Raw genomic sequence first — 18,258 nt, 5'->3', positions numbered from 1 at the left:
TTCCTTCTGACACCCACCATTCATTGTCCAGAAGATTTGTTTTAAAAGACAAAAAGCATGAAGACCCTCACCATGGACCTCTCTTCCAGCACCAGGGGGTCAAGACTAGGATTGGAGGTTGGCCTCTTCCTCGGAGACTGATCAGGACCACAGGGGCACCCCCAACAGCCAACCCCGGAGACTCAACATCAACATGGATTGGTATTTTATGAAAAGTCACTTGAATTCCTAGAAATGCTAGCTCTGCTGGACTTTTAAACGGTGAGTGGAGTCATCCGGCCAAGGAAAATGACATCAGACCTGCTTGGCCTGGAGGGCAGCCAACAGCCACAGAGGCTGTAGAGTGGCCGAGGCCAGAGAGGGCCAAAGTGGAGATGAAAGAGCCATACCATCAGCCACCAAGCTCTACGGCGAGGAAGTAGAGGGATGTGGAATTGGCCGCCTCGCTCTGAATGGCGGCTTGAGATCGTTAAGGGCCCACAACCGGCCGTGCTTCTTTGTGGTCTACCCCCCTACAACCTGAACCTTGGCTTTTGCACGGTGGGTCTTGACAAGTCTTATAAACCTCCATTGGTCCTTTGAGGCCAAATGCCTTCCTCTCTTGACCTGACTTTTACTGGGGTGGATACGGAGGGCTAGGGCCACCAAGGACACAGTGCTAGCTGTCAGGGGGAGAGTCAGGGAGGGCTTCATTGAGGAGGAGACATTCGTGCTGCTCCTTAAAGATGAATCAGTGAGGGCATTCTAGAAGTAGGGACTAAGATTGGATCTTAGGGGGTGGTGAGGAACCCCAACAGGAAAGCGGGTTGGGAACTGACCTCATAGGCTGACCTGAACTTATAGGCTCTGTACGCCATGCAGAGTTTGGACCTAGATCATGGTTGGCAGGGAAGGTGGAAAGAGAGTGAGTTGCAAGGTAGAGTGTCCTCAGGGTGACTGAGGGGGACTCAGATCATTTGTGAATTTGCTAGAATCCAGTTCACCTGAGCCCTGTAGATCCAGAGACTGGGCATTCTTGGCCCTCTTGCCAACTATATCCAGACCTCACTGATGCGTAAACCAAAAATCGAGGTTATTAATTTGCAAGAGTGAGGAGCACCTCTTTCCAGTGACAGAAATGTTGAGACCCCATCCAGGACACCCTCTATCTGGTGCTAAGATCCTGGGGAGCCAGGTTGGTGGTCTGAAGCTTGCTGGGGAAGAATGCAAACCACAGGAGGTGGATATTGTGTAGGGCAATTCATGGGTTCTAGGCTTTGCCTGCTGCAGCCAGAGCAGGGAGCTCCCCACTGCCTGAAGCCCAGGTCACTGGGGGACACGCCTGCTTTCTGACTCACTCCCCGCTTGTCACATTATTTTATTATGCTTGCGTCACAGATGCCGTCTGGCCGTTCCTGGGCCTGGAGGACCTCCTGTCTCCTCCGTTAGGTGTTGATTGGATTAGTCTGACCTCAGCTTTCTCGAGGGCCCCGCGGCTGGAGCAGCTTTCAGAACAACTATGATTAGGGACGTGCGTCATCAAGGTCTGTGTCTTAGGAAGACAATTTAGGCTGCCACAGGAGCCCGGCAGAGAGGCTGGTGACCAGCCTCTTTGCTACCCCAGTGGTGCCAAGAGTGAGGTGTGACCTCAGCGGGCGGGGGGTGCGGCTGGTTCTCTGGAGGACCCACTATCACCACCCAGACGTTCCTTCCGACATCTGCCATTCATTGCCCAGAACATTTGTTTTAAAAGAAAGCATAAAGACCCTCGCCATGGACCTCTCTTCCAGCATGGGGGGTCAAGACTAGGGTTGGGGGGTGGCCTAGAAATGCTAGCTCTGGTGCTAAGGTCCTGGGAGTCTGAGAGGGAGCCCCTCTTTCCCAATGTCCAGGCACTCGGAGGAGCAGGGCAAGCGTAGAGGCCTCTCGGGGCAGGAGCCTCAAGGAGCGAAGCCGGCTTTGTTTCTCCCCGGCATTCAGCCTCTCCTCCTGGGATCCGGTCCGGATTCAGGTCCTGGGAACCTGGCAAGCCCCTGGCTCTCTGCCCATTACTGGCAGCATTAGAGTCCCCAGTGGGACCTCGGCCTGGCCCGAGGGGGTCGCGTGCCGGGGCTGCAGCCACCACGGGCCTGAACAGAAATAGCAGTCCTAAGAGAGGTGGCTCCTGAGAGGCCCCGCTCAGCCCGGCCTCCACTTCCCGGACCTGGGGGCCATGGGGCCCCCTCGGGGTGGAACGCACAAGGAGAGGTGGGCCGTACTCCCCCGTGGATGGGAGAAGACTGAGCAGCCAGGGAAGCTGATTTGTGCCTTTCCTGATACTGGGGATTCTGTCCCTCTTCTGTTGCTGGTCTTCTTACCCCTCTGGGAAATGCTCGTGGGCAGAGGGCAGGGCCGGCTGGGAAGGCCAAGGCCCCACAGGAAGGCCCCGGGCAGGTTTCTGGATCGTGGCTCCCACTGGCCATCTGACCTTGCAAGGAGCCAGCAGGTCTGGGTTCATAGCCCGGCTCTGTTGCTCAAGAACCGTGTGACTTGGGGCAAGTTACTTGAGTTTTCTGTTCTTCTGTTTCCTCGTCTATGAAATAGAAAGGAATAATAATAGTGCCTCTCTCGATGGACTGTTGTGAAGATTACAGAAATTAGTGCTTAGGTGTAGGACGGCTCTGGCAGGCAGGGAACGGAACATAGCTTTGACTGTTTGGATTGTTCTGTTATTATAATCACTCTCATCCTAGGGAATCCAGAGGCCTTTCCTCCCAGTACAGAAACTGTGCCTGCACACGGGGCCCCTCTGGGTGTTCTTCTGCTCCCAGCCGAGGGCCCAGAGTCTATAGTGGGCTCCTGGGGGTCCTTGTTGGCTTGTCTTCATGGGTATCTCTGTGGTCACTGGTCCTTCCTCTTCAACCTCCTCCTGCCCAAGGCCACTCTCGCTCGCTGTCTTCCAAGAAACACTCCTGTTGAATCTTGCTGATAGGTTTGGCAGATAAAACACAAGATGCCTTGTATCATACTAAACTAATTTTTAATATAAGTCTGTCCCATGCACTGTTTGGGCCATACTCTACTAAAATATTACTCATTTATCTGAAATTCAAGTTTCACTGGGCATCCTGTATTTTTAGTTGCTAACTGCAGCAGTCCTGCTGTGAGGCCCCAAAACTCAGGGGTCTCATGCAAGTCCGAACAAGGAGTCAGTGTGGAGGGCAGGGGTCAGGACTGGGTCCTTTCTTCATGCTGGGAGCCTGGAGATGCTCTGATACTGGGTGTTGACATTGTTGGTGCTCTGGGCCCCACGTTCCTGGCAGGCTCCTGATGACTAGAGCAGCACGTGTCTTGTGCAGACGGCGCGCTGTGTCCTAGGTGTGTTTGGCAAAGGTCAGACCCAGGCCAGGCCCAGTGGTTCCACTCCATTGTCTGCGGGGGAGATGGGGGGTGCAGGCTGTGTAGATCCCAAGACCCCAGAAACGGTGGGGGCTGGAAAGGGCTCCCTGCACTGTTTTTTGTGTTTTTTTTAAGATTTTATCCATTCATTTGACAGAGAGAGACAGCAAGAGAGTGAGCACAAGCAGGGGGAGTGAGAGAGGGAGAAGCAGGCCTCCCGCCGAGCAGGGAGCCCGATGCGGGGCTCGATCCCAGGACCCTGGGATCATGACCTGAGCCGAAGGCAGATGCTTAACGACTGAGCCACCCAGGCGCCCCTGCACTGTTTCTAACAGAGGTGGGGCAACAGTGCTTATTCGGTTAGGGAGGACTCAGGCACATGGGGAAATTTCCTTTGGAATTAAATACAGGCATGACTTTGACAGGGGAAACCTCACTCAGGCCTAAAGAATGTGTTGGAAAGTTCTGAGCGTGGGGCTGGCTGGCTTTTTAGGCTGGCAGCAGGACAGGATCCCTGGAGGAGGAAATAGGCTTTTGTCTGGAACACCCCGTCTCCAGCCCTGAAGACATTCGGTGGTGTGAAGGCTGGTGCAGGGAGGAGGCTGCCAGAGGCCCGGTCGGGGGGGTGGGGAAGGGACAGAGGGGGACGGGAGGAGAGCAAGAACTCCAGGACTATTTCCCAAAGGCTCCATGGCACCAAAGGGTCAGGAGTGGGTGTTCTCCATACCTGGTGTGCCAGCCCAGCTGGGGAGGCACGCTCCTCTTCCCTGGCCTGGGTGACCTGGGGAAGGAAGAATTGGCGGGAAGGGACGCAGGGGACCCAAGCTGCTGCAGATGCTTGGAACTTCAGGATAAGAATAGCTAGCATCAGCTCCTGGCTCCTGCTTGGGTTTTTCCATAGGGCAAGCTCTGCTTCGTGGTCGGGCCAGAACTCCTGGTGAGGTTTGGGGCCCCCACCTGTCCTGAGCTGGCTGAAAGTTTCCAGTGCAGGATCCAGGGTGCGGGGGGCGGGGGGGAGTGCCCTGCCGTGTTCGAGACAAATGTGCATTTTACACATTCCTGCAACTGGCCTGGTTTTAAGGTCAAACAAAGGCTGAGGAAGGGGAAAAGCTGACTTGGAAATCCCTTGGAATGAAAGGGCAGCTTCCTGCAGCTTTCTCTCAGCACCTCTCTCCAGCCTCAGGGACCTGCCCTCCTGCAGAAGCAGCACCTGGGCCCCCAGCAGGCCTGCACCCCGGGGTCTGACCTGCCTCTGCAGAGCACTAGGTTGGACTGAGCCCTGGCCTTGCCACTTCCTCCCCATGACCTTGATGAGTGATTTCATCTCATTGCCTTGGTTTCCTTGTCTAGAAAATGGGGCTCCTCTCGTTCGGTTCGGAAGACAGCGAGGATAGATCATGGATGCCAAGGTGCCTAGCACCCACGGACGATTCTGTTGTTTTTCCTCGCACTCCTGCTATCGTCCTTGGTCAGATGGCGAGTCCTGGGCTTCCTTGTAGTTTTGCGTGACTGTCCTGCTCCCTCCTTCTGCCAGAGCAGAGGACTCCGGGGGCAGGAGGCGGTCTTGGGGGCATGGGCGAGGAACCCTGGCTTGACCTGATATTCTGGGCCTTTTCAGTAGAAAAGGTATTCCATTAATAGGACGAAATCAGTCGTTAAGCGTCTGCCTTTGGCTCAGGTCATGATCCCGGGGTCCTGGGATCGAGCCCCACATCGTGGTTCCCTGCTCAGCGGGGACCCTGCTTCTCCCTCTCCCTGCCCCTCCCCCTGCTTGTGCGCGCGCTCTCTCTCTGACAAATAAATAAATAAAATCTTTAAAGAAACATAGGACAAAATCCACTGGCACAAGCTTAAGCTCAGAAGGTTGTTCAAGCCTTTCCATGGGCACGTTGAAGCTCTTGCAGTGAGGTGAGCACCAGATTGAGGTGCACCCTGGGGGTTAAGTCCTGGGGGCCAGGTGCTGTTCTAAACACAGGTACCTATCATCCCATCTAATCTGTACAACAACCACAGGAGGTTCTCATTTTACAGATAAGGAAACTGAGGCAGAGAGAGGCTCAGTCATTTGCCCAAGATCACCCAGCTTGTAAGTGAACCCATATTCCAAGCCCAGGCATGTGCCCCAAACCTGTGTCTGCCCCTCATGCTTCTCCAGGTTCTCTTGGCGCCAGGGGCCCGTGAGGGGCTGGAGGAAACAGGAGTAAGTCAGCAGTATGGGGAGTGCGGGGACACGGCTGCAGAGGGTGGTATGGGGGCAGGCACCTCACTGGGGACTGCTCTCCTGGGTGCCCAGGACCTTCTGCGTTGGCAGCCCTCAGTCCTGCGCAAATCAGGACGACTGTTCCCCATAGTCCGCTTTTCTCTGGGGGAACATCTCTGCTCAGGAGGAGCAGGGGGTCAGAGAGTAGCCGCACGTGCAGGAGGGACATTGTTTATCTCACAGACCGTACCGTCTGTCATCCTGGGAGCATTTGGGGGCAGATCCACCCCATGCTCGGGGCCAGGAAATGACCGTCCACCCAAACCTCAATAACAAGAGAATTCGCCTGGGGTACCAGAGCCTAGAACTTTCTGGTGATGGTGGGCTCAGCCAGGAAACCACGTTCTGGTCCCTGAGGTTCAACATCCTTCACAATGTGCCAGTGCGTCCCCACTGGCCTCCGGTCTGTCACCTCAGGGAGAGGCTGATGCTCGGGAACAGGGGCTGAATGTGGTGGAAGATCCAAAACAGAGAAGATGTGGGCCGTTCCTTGCCGGCGGCAGAGCCTGTACTCGATTCCTGAGGTAACAAAGCCCCTCCGACTGGACGACTCATGTGTATTCTCCGAACGGTTCTGGAGGCTGGGAGTCCGAAATCAAGGTGTTGGCAGGGTTGGTTGCTTCTGAGAGCCGTGAGGGAAGGGCACGTCCAGGCCTCTGTCCTCGGCTTGTAGATGGCTGTCTTCGCTCTGTCTTCACATCGTCCTTCCTCCATGTGTGCCTGTGTCCAAATTTCCCTTTTATAAGGATACCATGTCCACCCTAATAACCTCATCTTAAATAATTCATCTAAAATAATTCTGTATCCAATAGGGTCACTGAGGTACTGGGGGTTAGGACTTCAACCTATGAATTTGGAGGCATATAATTCACCCCACACTGGGCATTTGGAAGCAGGTGTGGTGGGAAGAGCGAGCGTTGGCTTGGGGGGACGGTGGTCTGAGGGCCTTGGGTTTACGTCTTAGCTTCTCGGACTCCCTCAATGGCCTTGGGCTCTGAGCCTCAGTTTCCTTCTCTGCAGAGTAGAGCCGGAGAAGCCGTTCATCTGTTCATTCCTCCTTTATCCTTCTAGAGAATGGCAGCTGTGCGCCAAGCGCGTGCTGGGGGATACGTAGTGGGCGCTGACCTCACAGGACGCTGTGAGGACCAGGGAACCCGCGAGAGCTCAAGCAAGCGCAGACACACAGTAGGTGCTCTCTGGGCATCCGCTGCTGCCCTCTCCCCTCCAGCTGCAGTGGGCAAAGCTCTGAGGGCGAGCGGGTTTGGGTTGGTGGAGGCCCCCTGGGCCTCCATTCCATGTGTTCTGTCCAGAGCCTTGGGCTTGAGTGGACACTGTGGATGGCCCTGGTCCAGGAGGCGTCCAGCCAGGGGACCTCCTCCTTGGGGCCTCACAAGAACGAGACAGCCCGGCGTCCCCAGGGAGTGTGGGCAATGCCCCTGGCCGGCGCGAGAAAGCCTAGTGTGGCAGCCCCAGGGCCACAGAGAAGCCGTGAGCCGCTCGCCCCACACGGACGCTAAGGAAAGCCTGACAGGGCTCATGTGCTGTTTTCTCCCCACTACCCTGGGCTCCTGCCTCCTCTGATAAACTCTGAACTGGAAAATCAAAGATGCAGAACAGCACCATTGCCGTTTTCCACTATTTCATGATAGCGTCGAAGCACCAGGGCGGTCTCCAGGCCCAGCATCCTGCCAAAGCCCCAGCCCCAACTCACACAGCCTTTGCACGGAGCCCTGCGGGGCCTCTGGCCAGAGCTTTCTAAATATAGCTCCTTCCTCCTCCAGACAGCAAAGACCAGAGCCTCTGAAAGGCTTCCGTCCTGATGGCTAGGCTCTCGGCTGTTAGGCAGACCTCCCCAGCAGGATGGGGAGAGGGGCAGCACAGACAGGGGGCGGCCAGGGCTGGGGAGGAGGCCCGAAGCCGGCTCGGAAGGGACGCTGAGGCCCCGATGCCCAGGGGCCATGGCCTTGGCCCTGTGTTCCTGCCTTCTGTCCCTGGGGATGTGTGGGGTCTGGGGCCCTGTCCCAGGCAGGCTCTGCTAAGCTGTGACCGAGGGACAGGGGACTAGGCAGGCAGTGCTGAAGGAAGAGAAAAACGATGATCTTCTCAGGAGATGGAAAGAGCCTGCCTTCAGGGTTGAACTCCTGACTCCACCTCTAAGGCGGGTGAGGGCAGATCCTTCACGGTACACCTCAGTTCCCCGTCTGGGAGGTGGGGGTGAAAGACCCTGTTGAGGGGATCCGCGAGAACGTGTGCCCAGTGGCAGCCATGCCAAGGCTGCGTCAGGACGCCGTGGGTTGTCGTGTAGCTCTGCAGGACGGGCACTCAGCCTGGCATCTCCTCCCAGGTGACCCCTGGCCCAGGTCTGCATCGGGCTGTGTCTTTAATTTTGCCTTGGTGAGGCATGGGGTCCTCTTCCAGTCCTCATGGCCTCAGAGGTACCCCAAGCACAGAGCCTCCATGGCCCTTTAGATAGGGAAGCAGCCATCCTGTGCCCAGCGGGGTGCTGAGGCCCCTTGAAAACATCAGCCCAAAGGGAGCAGGTAAGAAAAGCTGGAACGACTGAATAGAATAAAATCTTGGATTTCTCAGCACCAGGCCTGGCTCTGCGTGGGAGGCACCAACCCATGTCCCCCCAGCCCCCACCTACTCCGTTCTGTTTACAGTGGGAGGACTTGCCCTGCCCCCCAGGTCTCTAACGCCAGGAAGGGTGGGACCTTGTCTCCTGCAATTAAGGTGTTCAGAGGAGACCCCAAACTAACGAGCTTATCATATGGAAAGCCTGGTCGTCCGACAAGGAGAGGCCACTCTGCTCCAGGAACTTCACTCCTATTGTGTGTACGGGCCACAGCCCATTGATCTGACATCCTCTGGATCGAGATAAGTCAGGACTAGATGTGAAATCCCCAAGTGTTGCCAGGGATGGAGACAGAGAGCTGCTGGTGGAGACGTCAGCCCCTGTTTAGACTGCCCTTCTGCTGACAAGCTGGTCCCCTGGCAGGGGGGCTCCGTGGGGTAAGGCTTTCTGGTGCTATGGCCACCGTTCACAGGGCACTAACTCAACAGCCCCGTGAAGTCGGTCCTGTTATCACCCTCTTTTTTTTTTTAAGAGAGAGAGAAAGCGTGAGCCGGGGTGGGAAGGGGATGGGCAGAGAGAGAAGGAGAGAATCTTAAGCAGGCTCCACGCTAGGCTCGACCCAGGGCTCGATCTCCCGTCCCTGAGATCATGACCTGAGCCAAAATCAAGAGTTGGATGCTTAACCGACAAAGCCACCCAGGCGTCCCCCACCCTTATTTTCAAAAGGGGTTGAATCAATATATCCGAAGGTCACACAGCTGTTAAGTGACAAAACCAGGATTCAAAGTTTATGCTCTTTTGGCCTCTGTGGTTTCTTCACACGTTGGAGTTCCAGGTTTTCCAGTGATGACAGGTCTTAAAGAACATTTCTAGGGGCTCCCGAGTGCACATATCTACAACAAACAGGCTGGCCAATGATCAGGACAAGAGCCCCGGGCTTTCTGCAGGGGAAGTCATGCTGAGCTGACGTTCCAGAGCTCTAGTAGCTAGCAAAAACATGTCAGCAGAGGAAACCTAGCGTTTTAGCGTATCGAGACTTTTCAAAGGTGTTTGGCAAGGTTCCGTGCCAAAAATGTTCCCGTACCTAGAAGAAACTGAATTGCTTCGCTGGGGCTTTGCAGGGAATGCCCTGTCATGAGGGGAAGGAAGATATTCCGAGGGATGCATGTGCACTCCTCGTGATGGAGAGTGGTAAATAGCAGTGCCTTGCAGGGATTGATGCTTGTGGGGTCTTAGGGCCTATTTTTTAAAATTTAAGATCTGGAAAAGGAAGCATAGAGTGAAAATGCCAAGTCTATAGGATTCTTGGGAAATGAGAAGCCAGATTAATGGAAGGTGTAGGTTTTTTGCCTTGGTTCCCAAAAACTTGCTAATGATCTGCATTTTGTTGGCCTGATGGTCACAGTGCCGTGCAAGTGGTTTCTTCCATCCCACACCGAACTCTCGTGCGCCCCCTAGACGCCAGGCACCATGCGGGGCGCAGACGCGGATCACACATAGTTACCCGGCTTTACACAAGTGGGATTCAATGGGTCTTTCACTTGCTCAATTTACTTACTGAGGTATTGTGAACAGTGCAGTGCAAAGAACTACCTCATTCTTTTTCACGTCTGCCCAGTGGCATTTCCCTGGGAAGTGACCACATATCTATTTTATCCGTTCCCTCTTGTTGGGCCTTTGCACTATTTCTGGATTATAATATAGCAACACTATAGCCTTAAACATCCCTGTACCCCGATATTTGCCCATCTGGACAAGTGTTTCTGAGGATTGTCACCTGGAAGGGAAATTACAGGGTCAGAGGAGATACACATTTAAATTTTTTGTGTGAATACTGATGAATTGCCTGCAAAAATCTCATTCAGTTTTAATTACCCCCAAAGCATCTGGCGATGCCTATTTCCTCAAATCCCTACCAATATTGGATATTATATTCGTTTCCTATTGCTGCTGTAACAACCTACCATAAATTTGGTGGGCTTAAAACAACACAAATTTGTCATCTTACAGTTCCGGAGGTCAGAAGTCTGACACGAGTCTCACCAGGCTGAAATCTGAAATCACAGTGTCAGCAGGACTGCGATCATTCTAGAGGCTCTAGGAGAGATTGTTCTTAGCCCGTGGTCCCCTCCCATCTTCAAAACCGGCAAAGTCTGGGGGCACCTGGGTGGCTTAGTCGGTTGAGCCTCTGACTCTTGGTTTCGGCTCCGGTCATGATTTCAGGGTCGTGAGATTGAGCCCCATGTCAGGCTCTGCGCTGTGGGGAGTCTGCTTGAGAGTCTCTCTCTCTCTCCCCTGCTCTCTCTACCCCTCCCCCCACTCATGCGCATGCTCTCTCTCTCTCAAATCTTAAAAACTCAGCGAAGTCTGGAGTCTCTCTCACCTGGTGTTACTCTGATACTCTTCTGCCCCCCTCCCATTTTCAGAGCCCCTTACAATTACCTTGGGCTCGCCTGGATAATTAGGATTCTCTTCTTATCAGGTCAGCTGACTAGCAGCATCCTGAATTCCACCTGTGACCTGAATGTCCCCTTACCTTGTAGCCTCACGCGTGCATAGGTTCCAGGGAGTCGAATGTGGACCTTTTGGGAGCAGGGCATTTCTCTGCCTACTGCAGATACTATCAGCCTTTTTAGTGGTGTCCACTCTAAGTGAAAACATGGTATCCTGCTCTTCTAAGTTGCATTTTGTCAATTATTTGTGAGGTTAAACATCTTTTTCTATGTGAGGAGACGGAATGGTTTCTATTATCGTAAATTGTCTGTTCGCATCTTTTGTCTCCTTATCTATTTGCCTTTTTGTTGTTGTTGTTGGTTTCAATTGAGTTATAAATTTTTGAGAGCAAGGACTTTTTTTTTTTTTTTAAGATTTTATGTATTTATTTGACAGACACAGCGAGAGAGGGAACACAAGCAGGGGGAGTGGGAGAGGGAGAAGCAGGCTTCCCACTGGGCAGGGAGCCCAGTGTGAGCAGGGAGCCCGATCCGGGGCTCAATCCCAGGAGGCTGTGATCACGACCTGAGCCGAAGGCAGATGCTTAATGACTGAGCCACCCAGGCGCCCCGAGGGCAAGGACTTTTTCACATTCATGTTTATATCTGAGTGCCTGCAGATGCGGCCCGATTCAGAGAAGCTCCACAGAGCCCGTTGGCCCTCCCTCCATCACTCCCACCCCATTCTCTTGCTCTTCTGCTTTGGAAGAAGTGTCTGGACCTGGACGCTTCCAGCCGAACTGGCCAAGTTGAGTGTGACTAGAGGGCGTGATGGTCTGGTGGCTTACTTCCTGCACCGCGGACTTCTCAAGCATGATGGGCTCTGGGGTCAAACAGCCTGAGGGCGCAGCCCTCCGCCTCTGGCCCAGCCCTTCCGGCAGGCATGCTGGCATTTTCGGGTTGCCCGTATGGGAAGAGGACAAGCATTGACCCTTCCTTTTGCGAGGAAGGGCCCCTCTCGCCGAGCTGCCCCACCTTGCTATGCTGAGGCCCTGACAAGACCCACCACCGATGACCCGGCATGGTGCAGCCCCCGGGGGGGCTCGACACCCCCGATCTGCCTCGTGACTCCGACCGACAGGCAGCAGGGAGAGATTACTTTCCCCTGTCGCTGACCTAGAAATGGAGGCTCAGAGAGGTTCCCCAACATGGTATGGCTAGTTTGGGGTACGGGCACTCTTCCCAACACCGGCCCTCTCCGTGGCCTCCCTCTCTCCATTCTCCAGCCCCACGGGCTGGCAGCCCCGAGAAGGCACCTGGGCCGCAGCGCCCATGGCAGCCACACCCCTCCGCCCTTGGGAAGCTAGAAGCTGCCTTGGCCTGCCGGACCCGGACCCGGACCTGGACCCGAACCCGGACCCAGGACTCTAAGGAGGGGGCCACACGAAGCCCTCTGCAGCCCTTTCCTTCCTGGTCAACAGCCTGGGCTCCGCCTCCTCCTGTGCCACCGCCCTGGGGCTGGAACTCATTACTCTTTTATTAAATCCATCTGCTCTGCTTGGAGACGGCCCGGCGTGTCGGCGCTCCCCGCCCTGGATATGTGGCGGGGGGCTGCACACAGATGACATTGTGTGAACTGGGACGGCATCCTGGAGGGCAGACGCCCAGGCGTGCTGTGGGGGCGAGGGCCCCGCCCGGCCTGGAGGGTGCGGACGCTGAGCCGCAGGAGCTAACTGGGCTCTGGAGGGAGGGGGGTCTGGAGCCCCTTCTGCAGCCCCCAGAGCCTGCGGGGCCTGGGATGCAGGGGGGCTTTGCCTTTGCAGGGCACCGCGGGCTCGCTGCCTGGCCTTTCACTGATGAAGCTGCTCCCTCCCTCTCCGCAGGAGTGCATCATCGACGAGGACTGCGGGCCCACCAGGTATTGCCAGTTTGCCAGCTTCGAGTACACCTGCCAGCCTTGCCGGGACCAGCAGACCGTGAGTGCGCCCAGAGGCCTCTGCAGCTGCAGCATGGGAGCCATGGGGGCTGGGCTGGGTCCCAGAGAGGAGGACCTGGGGGGGAAGGCCAGCAGCCCCATGGTTCTCAGTTGGGCTTCCGGAAGCCTTCAGTGGGCTTAACCATGGCCATGCTGGGAAGAGCCTCTCCATGATGCCCAGCGGGGGGGCTGCCTCCTGGAGGGACTAGGAAGCCATGTGCAGACCCGCCACGTGGTCCCTGGCTCCACTGCCTGCCTCGTGGGTGACAGAGGGAGAGAGGGAAGACAGAGCCCCACACCTGCCCCTTCCCCTGGGGCAGACCCGTCCCCAGGCTGTAACACTACTGCAGCCCCACCCCCACCCTCCAGATCTTTCTCCCGATCTGCCCAGAGCAGGCAGAAGGAGGCCAGGAGGGAGGCAGAGTGCGGCCCCGGTAGGCATTTCACAAAGAAGCACGAAGCCCGGGAAGCGGAAACTCCCTCCACCCAACAGCTGTTTTGGACAAAGCCATATGGGCTCATTGGCTTCTCTCGTCCTTTTTCATGATTAAGACAGTAACACAGCATGATGACAAATGTGGGAAGTGGAGGGCTTCTTACTCCCCTGTCCGTGGTCAGGCAACTGCAGGTGTCCCTCGCGCCTGCCGTGTCTGAGCCCGACCGCGGGGTCCCAGGCTGTTGTGCCCACTCCCAGCGGCGGCACCCACGGGCCCTCCCCATCCACCAGGCCTCCGGGTTGGGCCTTGAGTTAGCTCTCAGAATCCGGCTGCTGCCTGCCTCTGTGGGCCAGAAGCCACCTTCCGTCCTGACTACGGAGCTAACAGAAAGGAGCCAAGGCACAAGCCTGTGGGGGAAACTGCGGGACACACTGCGTCCTTTGCAGAATCTCAAGTTGCCTAGGAAGACCCAGATACAGGACTCGCCTCAGCTGCCACTTTCCCAGTGTCCAGACCCCTCCCATCTCCCATCTCTGCCCTCTGCCTTCCACTGAAAGCCCCACAAACCAAGGCCTCGGCACTTGCCCCCCGCACCCCACTTGCCCCCTCGCCCGGGGTGATGAGAGCATGTGCTTAACACACCTGGGGCGTCTTCAGGCTTTCAGGGCTAGGAGCCAAGCAGGCTGGGTTCTCTCAAGTGCGTGAGCCGGCATGCTTGCGTTTGCCCTCCTCTCTGCAGCTCTGCACCCGGGACAGTGAGTGCTGTGGAGACCAGCTGTGCGTCTGGGGTCACTGCACCAAAACAGCTTCCAAAGGCGGCAACGGGACCATCTGTGACAAGCAGAGGGACTGTCAGCGTGGGCTGTGCTGTGCCTTCCAGAGAGGTGGGTGGGCTCTGCGCTGAGTACGGGGCAAGCCCTGTCCCACGCTCCACCACACGAGGCTTCCTGGGGCTCCATCCATGCCAGACACACCTTTTCAGGGTCCCACCGCCTGGGCAGGCCCCCAGATGCTCACTCAGGGTGTGTCCCAGCCCCACAACCTCTGCCTGAGGCAGGCCCCCGCCTGGAGGGGACCACCATCTCTCTTGCTCTCTCTCTGTCCCCTGTTGACACCTAGAGAAGTTAAATTCCTTCAGGATGCATGAGCTCAGGGCAGGAGGAACACCCCCAGATGGGTGGGATTTGAACAACCCCTCTCCACCCTCCAGCTCATTTCCCGGGCCCCGAAGGTAGCACCTGGCTCCGTGCTCTTTCCTGAGTACAGCCCCCTTCTATTCCTATTCCAGTCTCACTGCCCCTCCCGGGTGAGGTTGCTCAGGCACTCCCCTTCCTGCCGGGTTTCTGAAAATCTCTCCCTTAGCTGCCTCCCCAGCTCAGCCCCTGCAGCCCCCAGTCCACCTGCTCCCTGCTGTCCCAGCCATTTTCCCCAGGTCAGCTCTCGCAGCGTGGTTGCTCTGTTCTGGCTCCTCAGTCTGCCTTTCAAGGCCTCGACCAGCTGCAGCTTCTCTGTCCGCCTTCTCTCTCCAGGGCTCCCAGCCTTTCCCACCACGCCCAACCCCAGGCCTTTATTGGCGCTGTGTCCCAGCCTTGAGGGCCTTTCTTAGACTCTTGATTTCTCCAGGCTTTTGGCTTCAAAACCCAGCATAAGCCCTCGTCTCCACGCAGTCCTCCCTAAGTGCTCCAGCCCTCCTGAGCCCATCCTGCCCTTGTTTCTTCTCATCCCACCTCTTCAGTTTTAATCTCCACTTTGCGGTTGAGGGGGGAAGGTCGGGGCTGTCCCCCATTTCTCTGCTCCCTTCCGTGGTGCCCCCCTGCTCGATGCTGGGCACGCAGGGATGACTGTCCACTGGCCCCAGGTCTGCTGTTTCCTGTGTGCACACCCCTGCCCGTGGAGGGTGAGCTGTGCCATGACCCCGCCAGCCGGCTTCTGGACCTCATCACCTGGGAGTTAGAGTCTGACGGAGCTTTGGACCGATGCCCGTGTGCCCGTGGCCTTCTCTGCCAGCCCCACAGGTGAGGCTCCACCTGCCCTCCCTATCAGAGGTCGAGAGCAGATGAGGTGCCACCCAGTGGGATCTCAGGAGCAGAGGGGTGATGTGTTTAGGGTAGTTTAGGGTAGGTTTAAGTGGAGGTGTCCTTGGATCATCCAGAGGCTGAGTCTCACAGCAGTCAGTGACCGTCGGTCTGGGGCTCAGGAGAAGGTGTGGCTGGGGTTACGGATTTGGAGCTCGTCTGCATGGTGGTTGAAGCCTCATGAGGAGGTGATCCAGGGGGAGGGGGAGGAGGCAGAAGAGCTGGGAGCTGAGGCGGGAACCCAGGCCCTTCACAGTAAGGGACAGACCGAGGAAGAACCAGCAGAGGTGCCTGAGAAGGCACAGAAGTAGAAGGGAAACTGGGAGAGAGGGCCCCCAAATTGGGCTCTGCTAATAGTGTCCTAAGCTGCTGAGACACCATGAAGCATCTGAGGTGTGGCCTCCCTGCAGTCACCACTCACCTTCCTCGCTGCCCAGCAGCATCCAGGGTGGCTGGGCAGACACACAGGACTCCCCGGCCCCGCCTCACGAGGCCCCGGGGCTGCCCACAGGTGCAGCTGATGTGACAGTCAGGGGCTGCTGCCACGTGGAGGCCCAGATGGGCAGGCGGCTGAGAGGGGCCACACACTGCCGTAAACTCTCAGGCCCCGCAGTGCTCAGGGCCTGCCCCAGAGAGTCTCACCGGAAGACAGACCTCCCCTGGAGGTGCGGGGTGGGGGTGCCCCTGGAAAAGTGACCATCCCTCAGCCATCTTTTTTAAGGTACGATGTGGACGGGAAGGTAAGACTCCGTTGAGGTGTTAGAGGAGGTGTGAGGGTGAGCTCAAAGCGAGGGGCCTTGTTTCGGGCGCGGGCGTGTTGAGGGCCCCCGCGTCACCCCTCCCCCACAGCGCAGAGCCAGGGCCTTCGGCTGAGCCCAGCCCCGGTCTCTCCCCAGCCACAGCCTGGTGTATGTGTGCAAGCCGGCCTTCCCTGGGAGCCGAGCTGAAGACGGAGAGAGCCTGGGGCCCAGGGAGGCCCCCGACGAGTACGAGGATGGCAGCTTCATTGAAGAGGTGCGCCAGGAGCTGGAGAACCTGGAGAGGAGCCTGTCTGTGGAGATGGCACTCGGGGAGCCCGGTGCTGCCTCTGAGCTGCTGGAAGGAGAAGAGATTTAGACGGAGGCCTGTTCTGCGGGTAGACATGCGATAGAAATAGCTAATTTATTTCCCCAGCTGTGTCCTCTAGGTGTGGGCTTTTTTCCATGGCCTCTTCCCAGTACATTTTCCCTCTGGCTTAAAACAAAACGAGGTGCTGTGCATTTGTCCAGCTCCCGCGGACTGTACACCATCCATCACAGTCCGGGTGCCTGGGTCAGGCAGGGGGGAGGGGTGCGGGAAGTGTGTGGGAGGGTGCAGGGCTGCCGCGCTGGTCCAGATTACTGGCCACTTGGGCCTCTCGTGGCTGGCACCTGGCACGTTTCCTTTTTTCTATATCACCTTGAGAATTGGAGGAGGGGAGGGGCCGGAAAAGGATGCAGATGTCCCCATGATGGGTTTTGGGGAAATGTGGACTCATACATATGGAGAACAGTGCCCTGCTTTGCAAATGTGAGCCTGGCGAAATGTAACAAATGAATTTTCCATGTACTTCTTCCCATGGGCACAGGCAAGCTGTGCGTTCCGCTGCTGTGGGTGACGTGTTCCGCTCGCTCCGTGTCATGTGCATCCCTGTCCTGTCAGCAGTGTTCCTCGGCTCCTACGTCTGTCTGGGGGCAGCAGTTTCATACCCCTCACCACAACCTGGCAAGGACAGTGGCGGTCTCCCCATCTGTCAGCATCTTGGAGTCTCAGAGACACCAAGTTGCTTGCCCGGGTCACACAGCGAGTGAAGACCAGTGCAGGATGGCTCCCAGGTGTGATTCCAAGCACATGCTTTCCCTACCCCTCCCCACCAGGCCAGTGCCACCTAAAGTTCCCTCTAAAAGGTGGCTGGATGGGAATTTTTCTTTTGAGGCATATCCGGAATTGAGGTCAGTCTAGTTCACTGTAAGATTAAACTTCTACTGTTAGACGTAGCATTCTCCCTTGTGTGGGGGTGGCCATCATCCCAGTGCAGAAGCAAAGGGTATCAACACTCTCCCCCTATGGCAGGTGGTTATGTTAGCGACTAGGAAGGTGCTTGGTTGGTGCAGAATATATACGTCCACTTGCCAGAAACAGTACTTAAGTAATTGTAGGGCCAGGATTATAAATGAAATTTGCAAAATCACTTACCAGCAACTGCAGACCATTATCAACCACATGGAGAAAATCAAAGCAAGGTTTTATGAAATACGGCTGTAATATCCAAACTGAGAGCACTGGGCTGCATGTTATTCCGTAAGCGATATTTGCAGGTGCCATGGACTGTTTCCATCAAGTATTCATCCAGAGTTATTAAATTTTAAAATTGCACATGATTGTATAAGCATGCTTTGAGTTTTAAATTATGTATAAACACCTATGTTGCATTTAAAAATCAAGCATAAATCACTTAAACTACTCCTTTGTAGTTCTTGGATGTCTTTTTTCCTTTTGACTTTGAGTAAGTAAAAAACACTTTGAGCCAGAAAAAATAAAATGGAAATGAACTGCCTTGTTAAAAAAAAAAACAAAACCCGAAAAGACTTCCACATAAGCGAATTTTCCAGACAAGTGAAGCACACCTGTTTTAGCACCAAAATATTTTAGAAATGCTAACCATTTTTGTCAGGGATTAGTTTTAAGAGTGGGAATACTTCACTGTCTTCTGAAAGAGTAAATGGAATGTATATGACTCTAAAAAAAAAAAAAAGAGCAGGAGTTGGGGAAGGGCCAGAGGGAGAAAGAGAGAAGCAGACTCCCCCACTGAGCAGAGAGCCCAATGTGGGGCTGGAGCCTGATGCGGGGCTCGATCCCAAGCCCCTGGGATCATGACCTGAGCTGAAGGCAGATGCTTAACTGAGCCACCCAGGCGCCCCTGGCTATTTTCTTTCTATTCAAATGTTCCAATCATAACACAGATCTTTAGGGACTGTAATCATAAAACTACTATATATTAAGGTCAGCTGGGTGGCAGGCGCCAGATTAGGTAGGCTACCTATATTACCTCATTTAATCTTCATTGAATCTAGGGGTATTTTCTTCATTTAACAGATGAAAAAAATGGAAGCTCAAAAATATTGGGTG

General features: G+C 55.6%; 1 protein-coding gene across 3 annotated transcripts in view; it reads left to right on the top strand.

The window, feature by feature from the left end:
* DKK3 (dickkopf WNT signaling pathway inhibitor 3) overlaps positions 1–17,593 on the top strand; it is a 43,724-nt gene extending 26,131 nt beyond the window's left edge. For 2 of the 3 annotated variants that reach the window (XM_064577100.1, XM_064577102.1), the window contains 5 exons: positions 6,689–6,802; positions 12,508–12,600; positions 13,776–13,920; positions 14,895–15,051; positions 16,008–17,593. In XM_064577100.1, coding sequence (XP_064433170.1) covers positions 6,689–6,802; positions 12,508–12,600; positions 13,776–13,920; positions 14,895–15,051; positions 16,008–16,227 — 729 coding nt within the window. In that variant the 3' untranslated portion in view covers positions 16,228–17,593. The remainder of the gene's footprint in view (positions 1–6,688; positions 6,803–12,507; positions 12,601–13,775; positions 13,921–14,894; positions 15,052–16,007) is intronic. The other variant, XM_064577101.1, reaches the window with a different exon arrangement.
* Positions 17,594–18,258: the final 665 nt, after the last annotated feature.

This window comes from Mirounga angustirostris, unplaced genomic scaffold (genome assembly GCF_029215605.1).
Source record: "Mirounga angustirostris isolate CCGP_5_RB_7025 unplaced genomic scaffold, mMirAng1.0.hap1 SCAF_13, whole genome shotgun sequence".
NCBI lineage: Eukaryota > Metazoa > Chordata > Mammalia > Carnivora > Phocidae > Mirounga > Mirounga angustirostris.
Note: the sequence above shows the minus strand (reverse complement) of the source record. Positions and strands in the feature narration are given on the sequence as shown.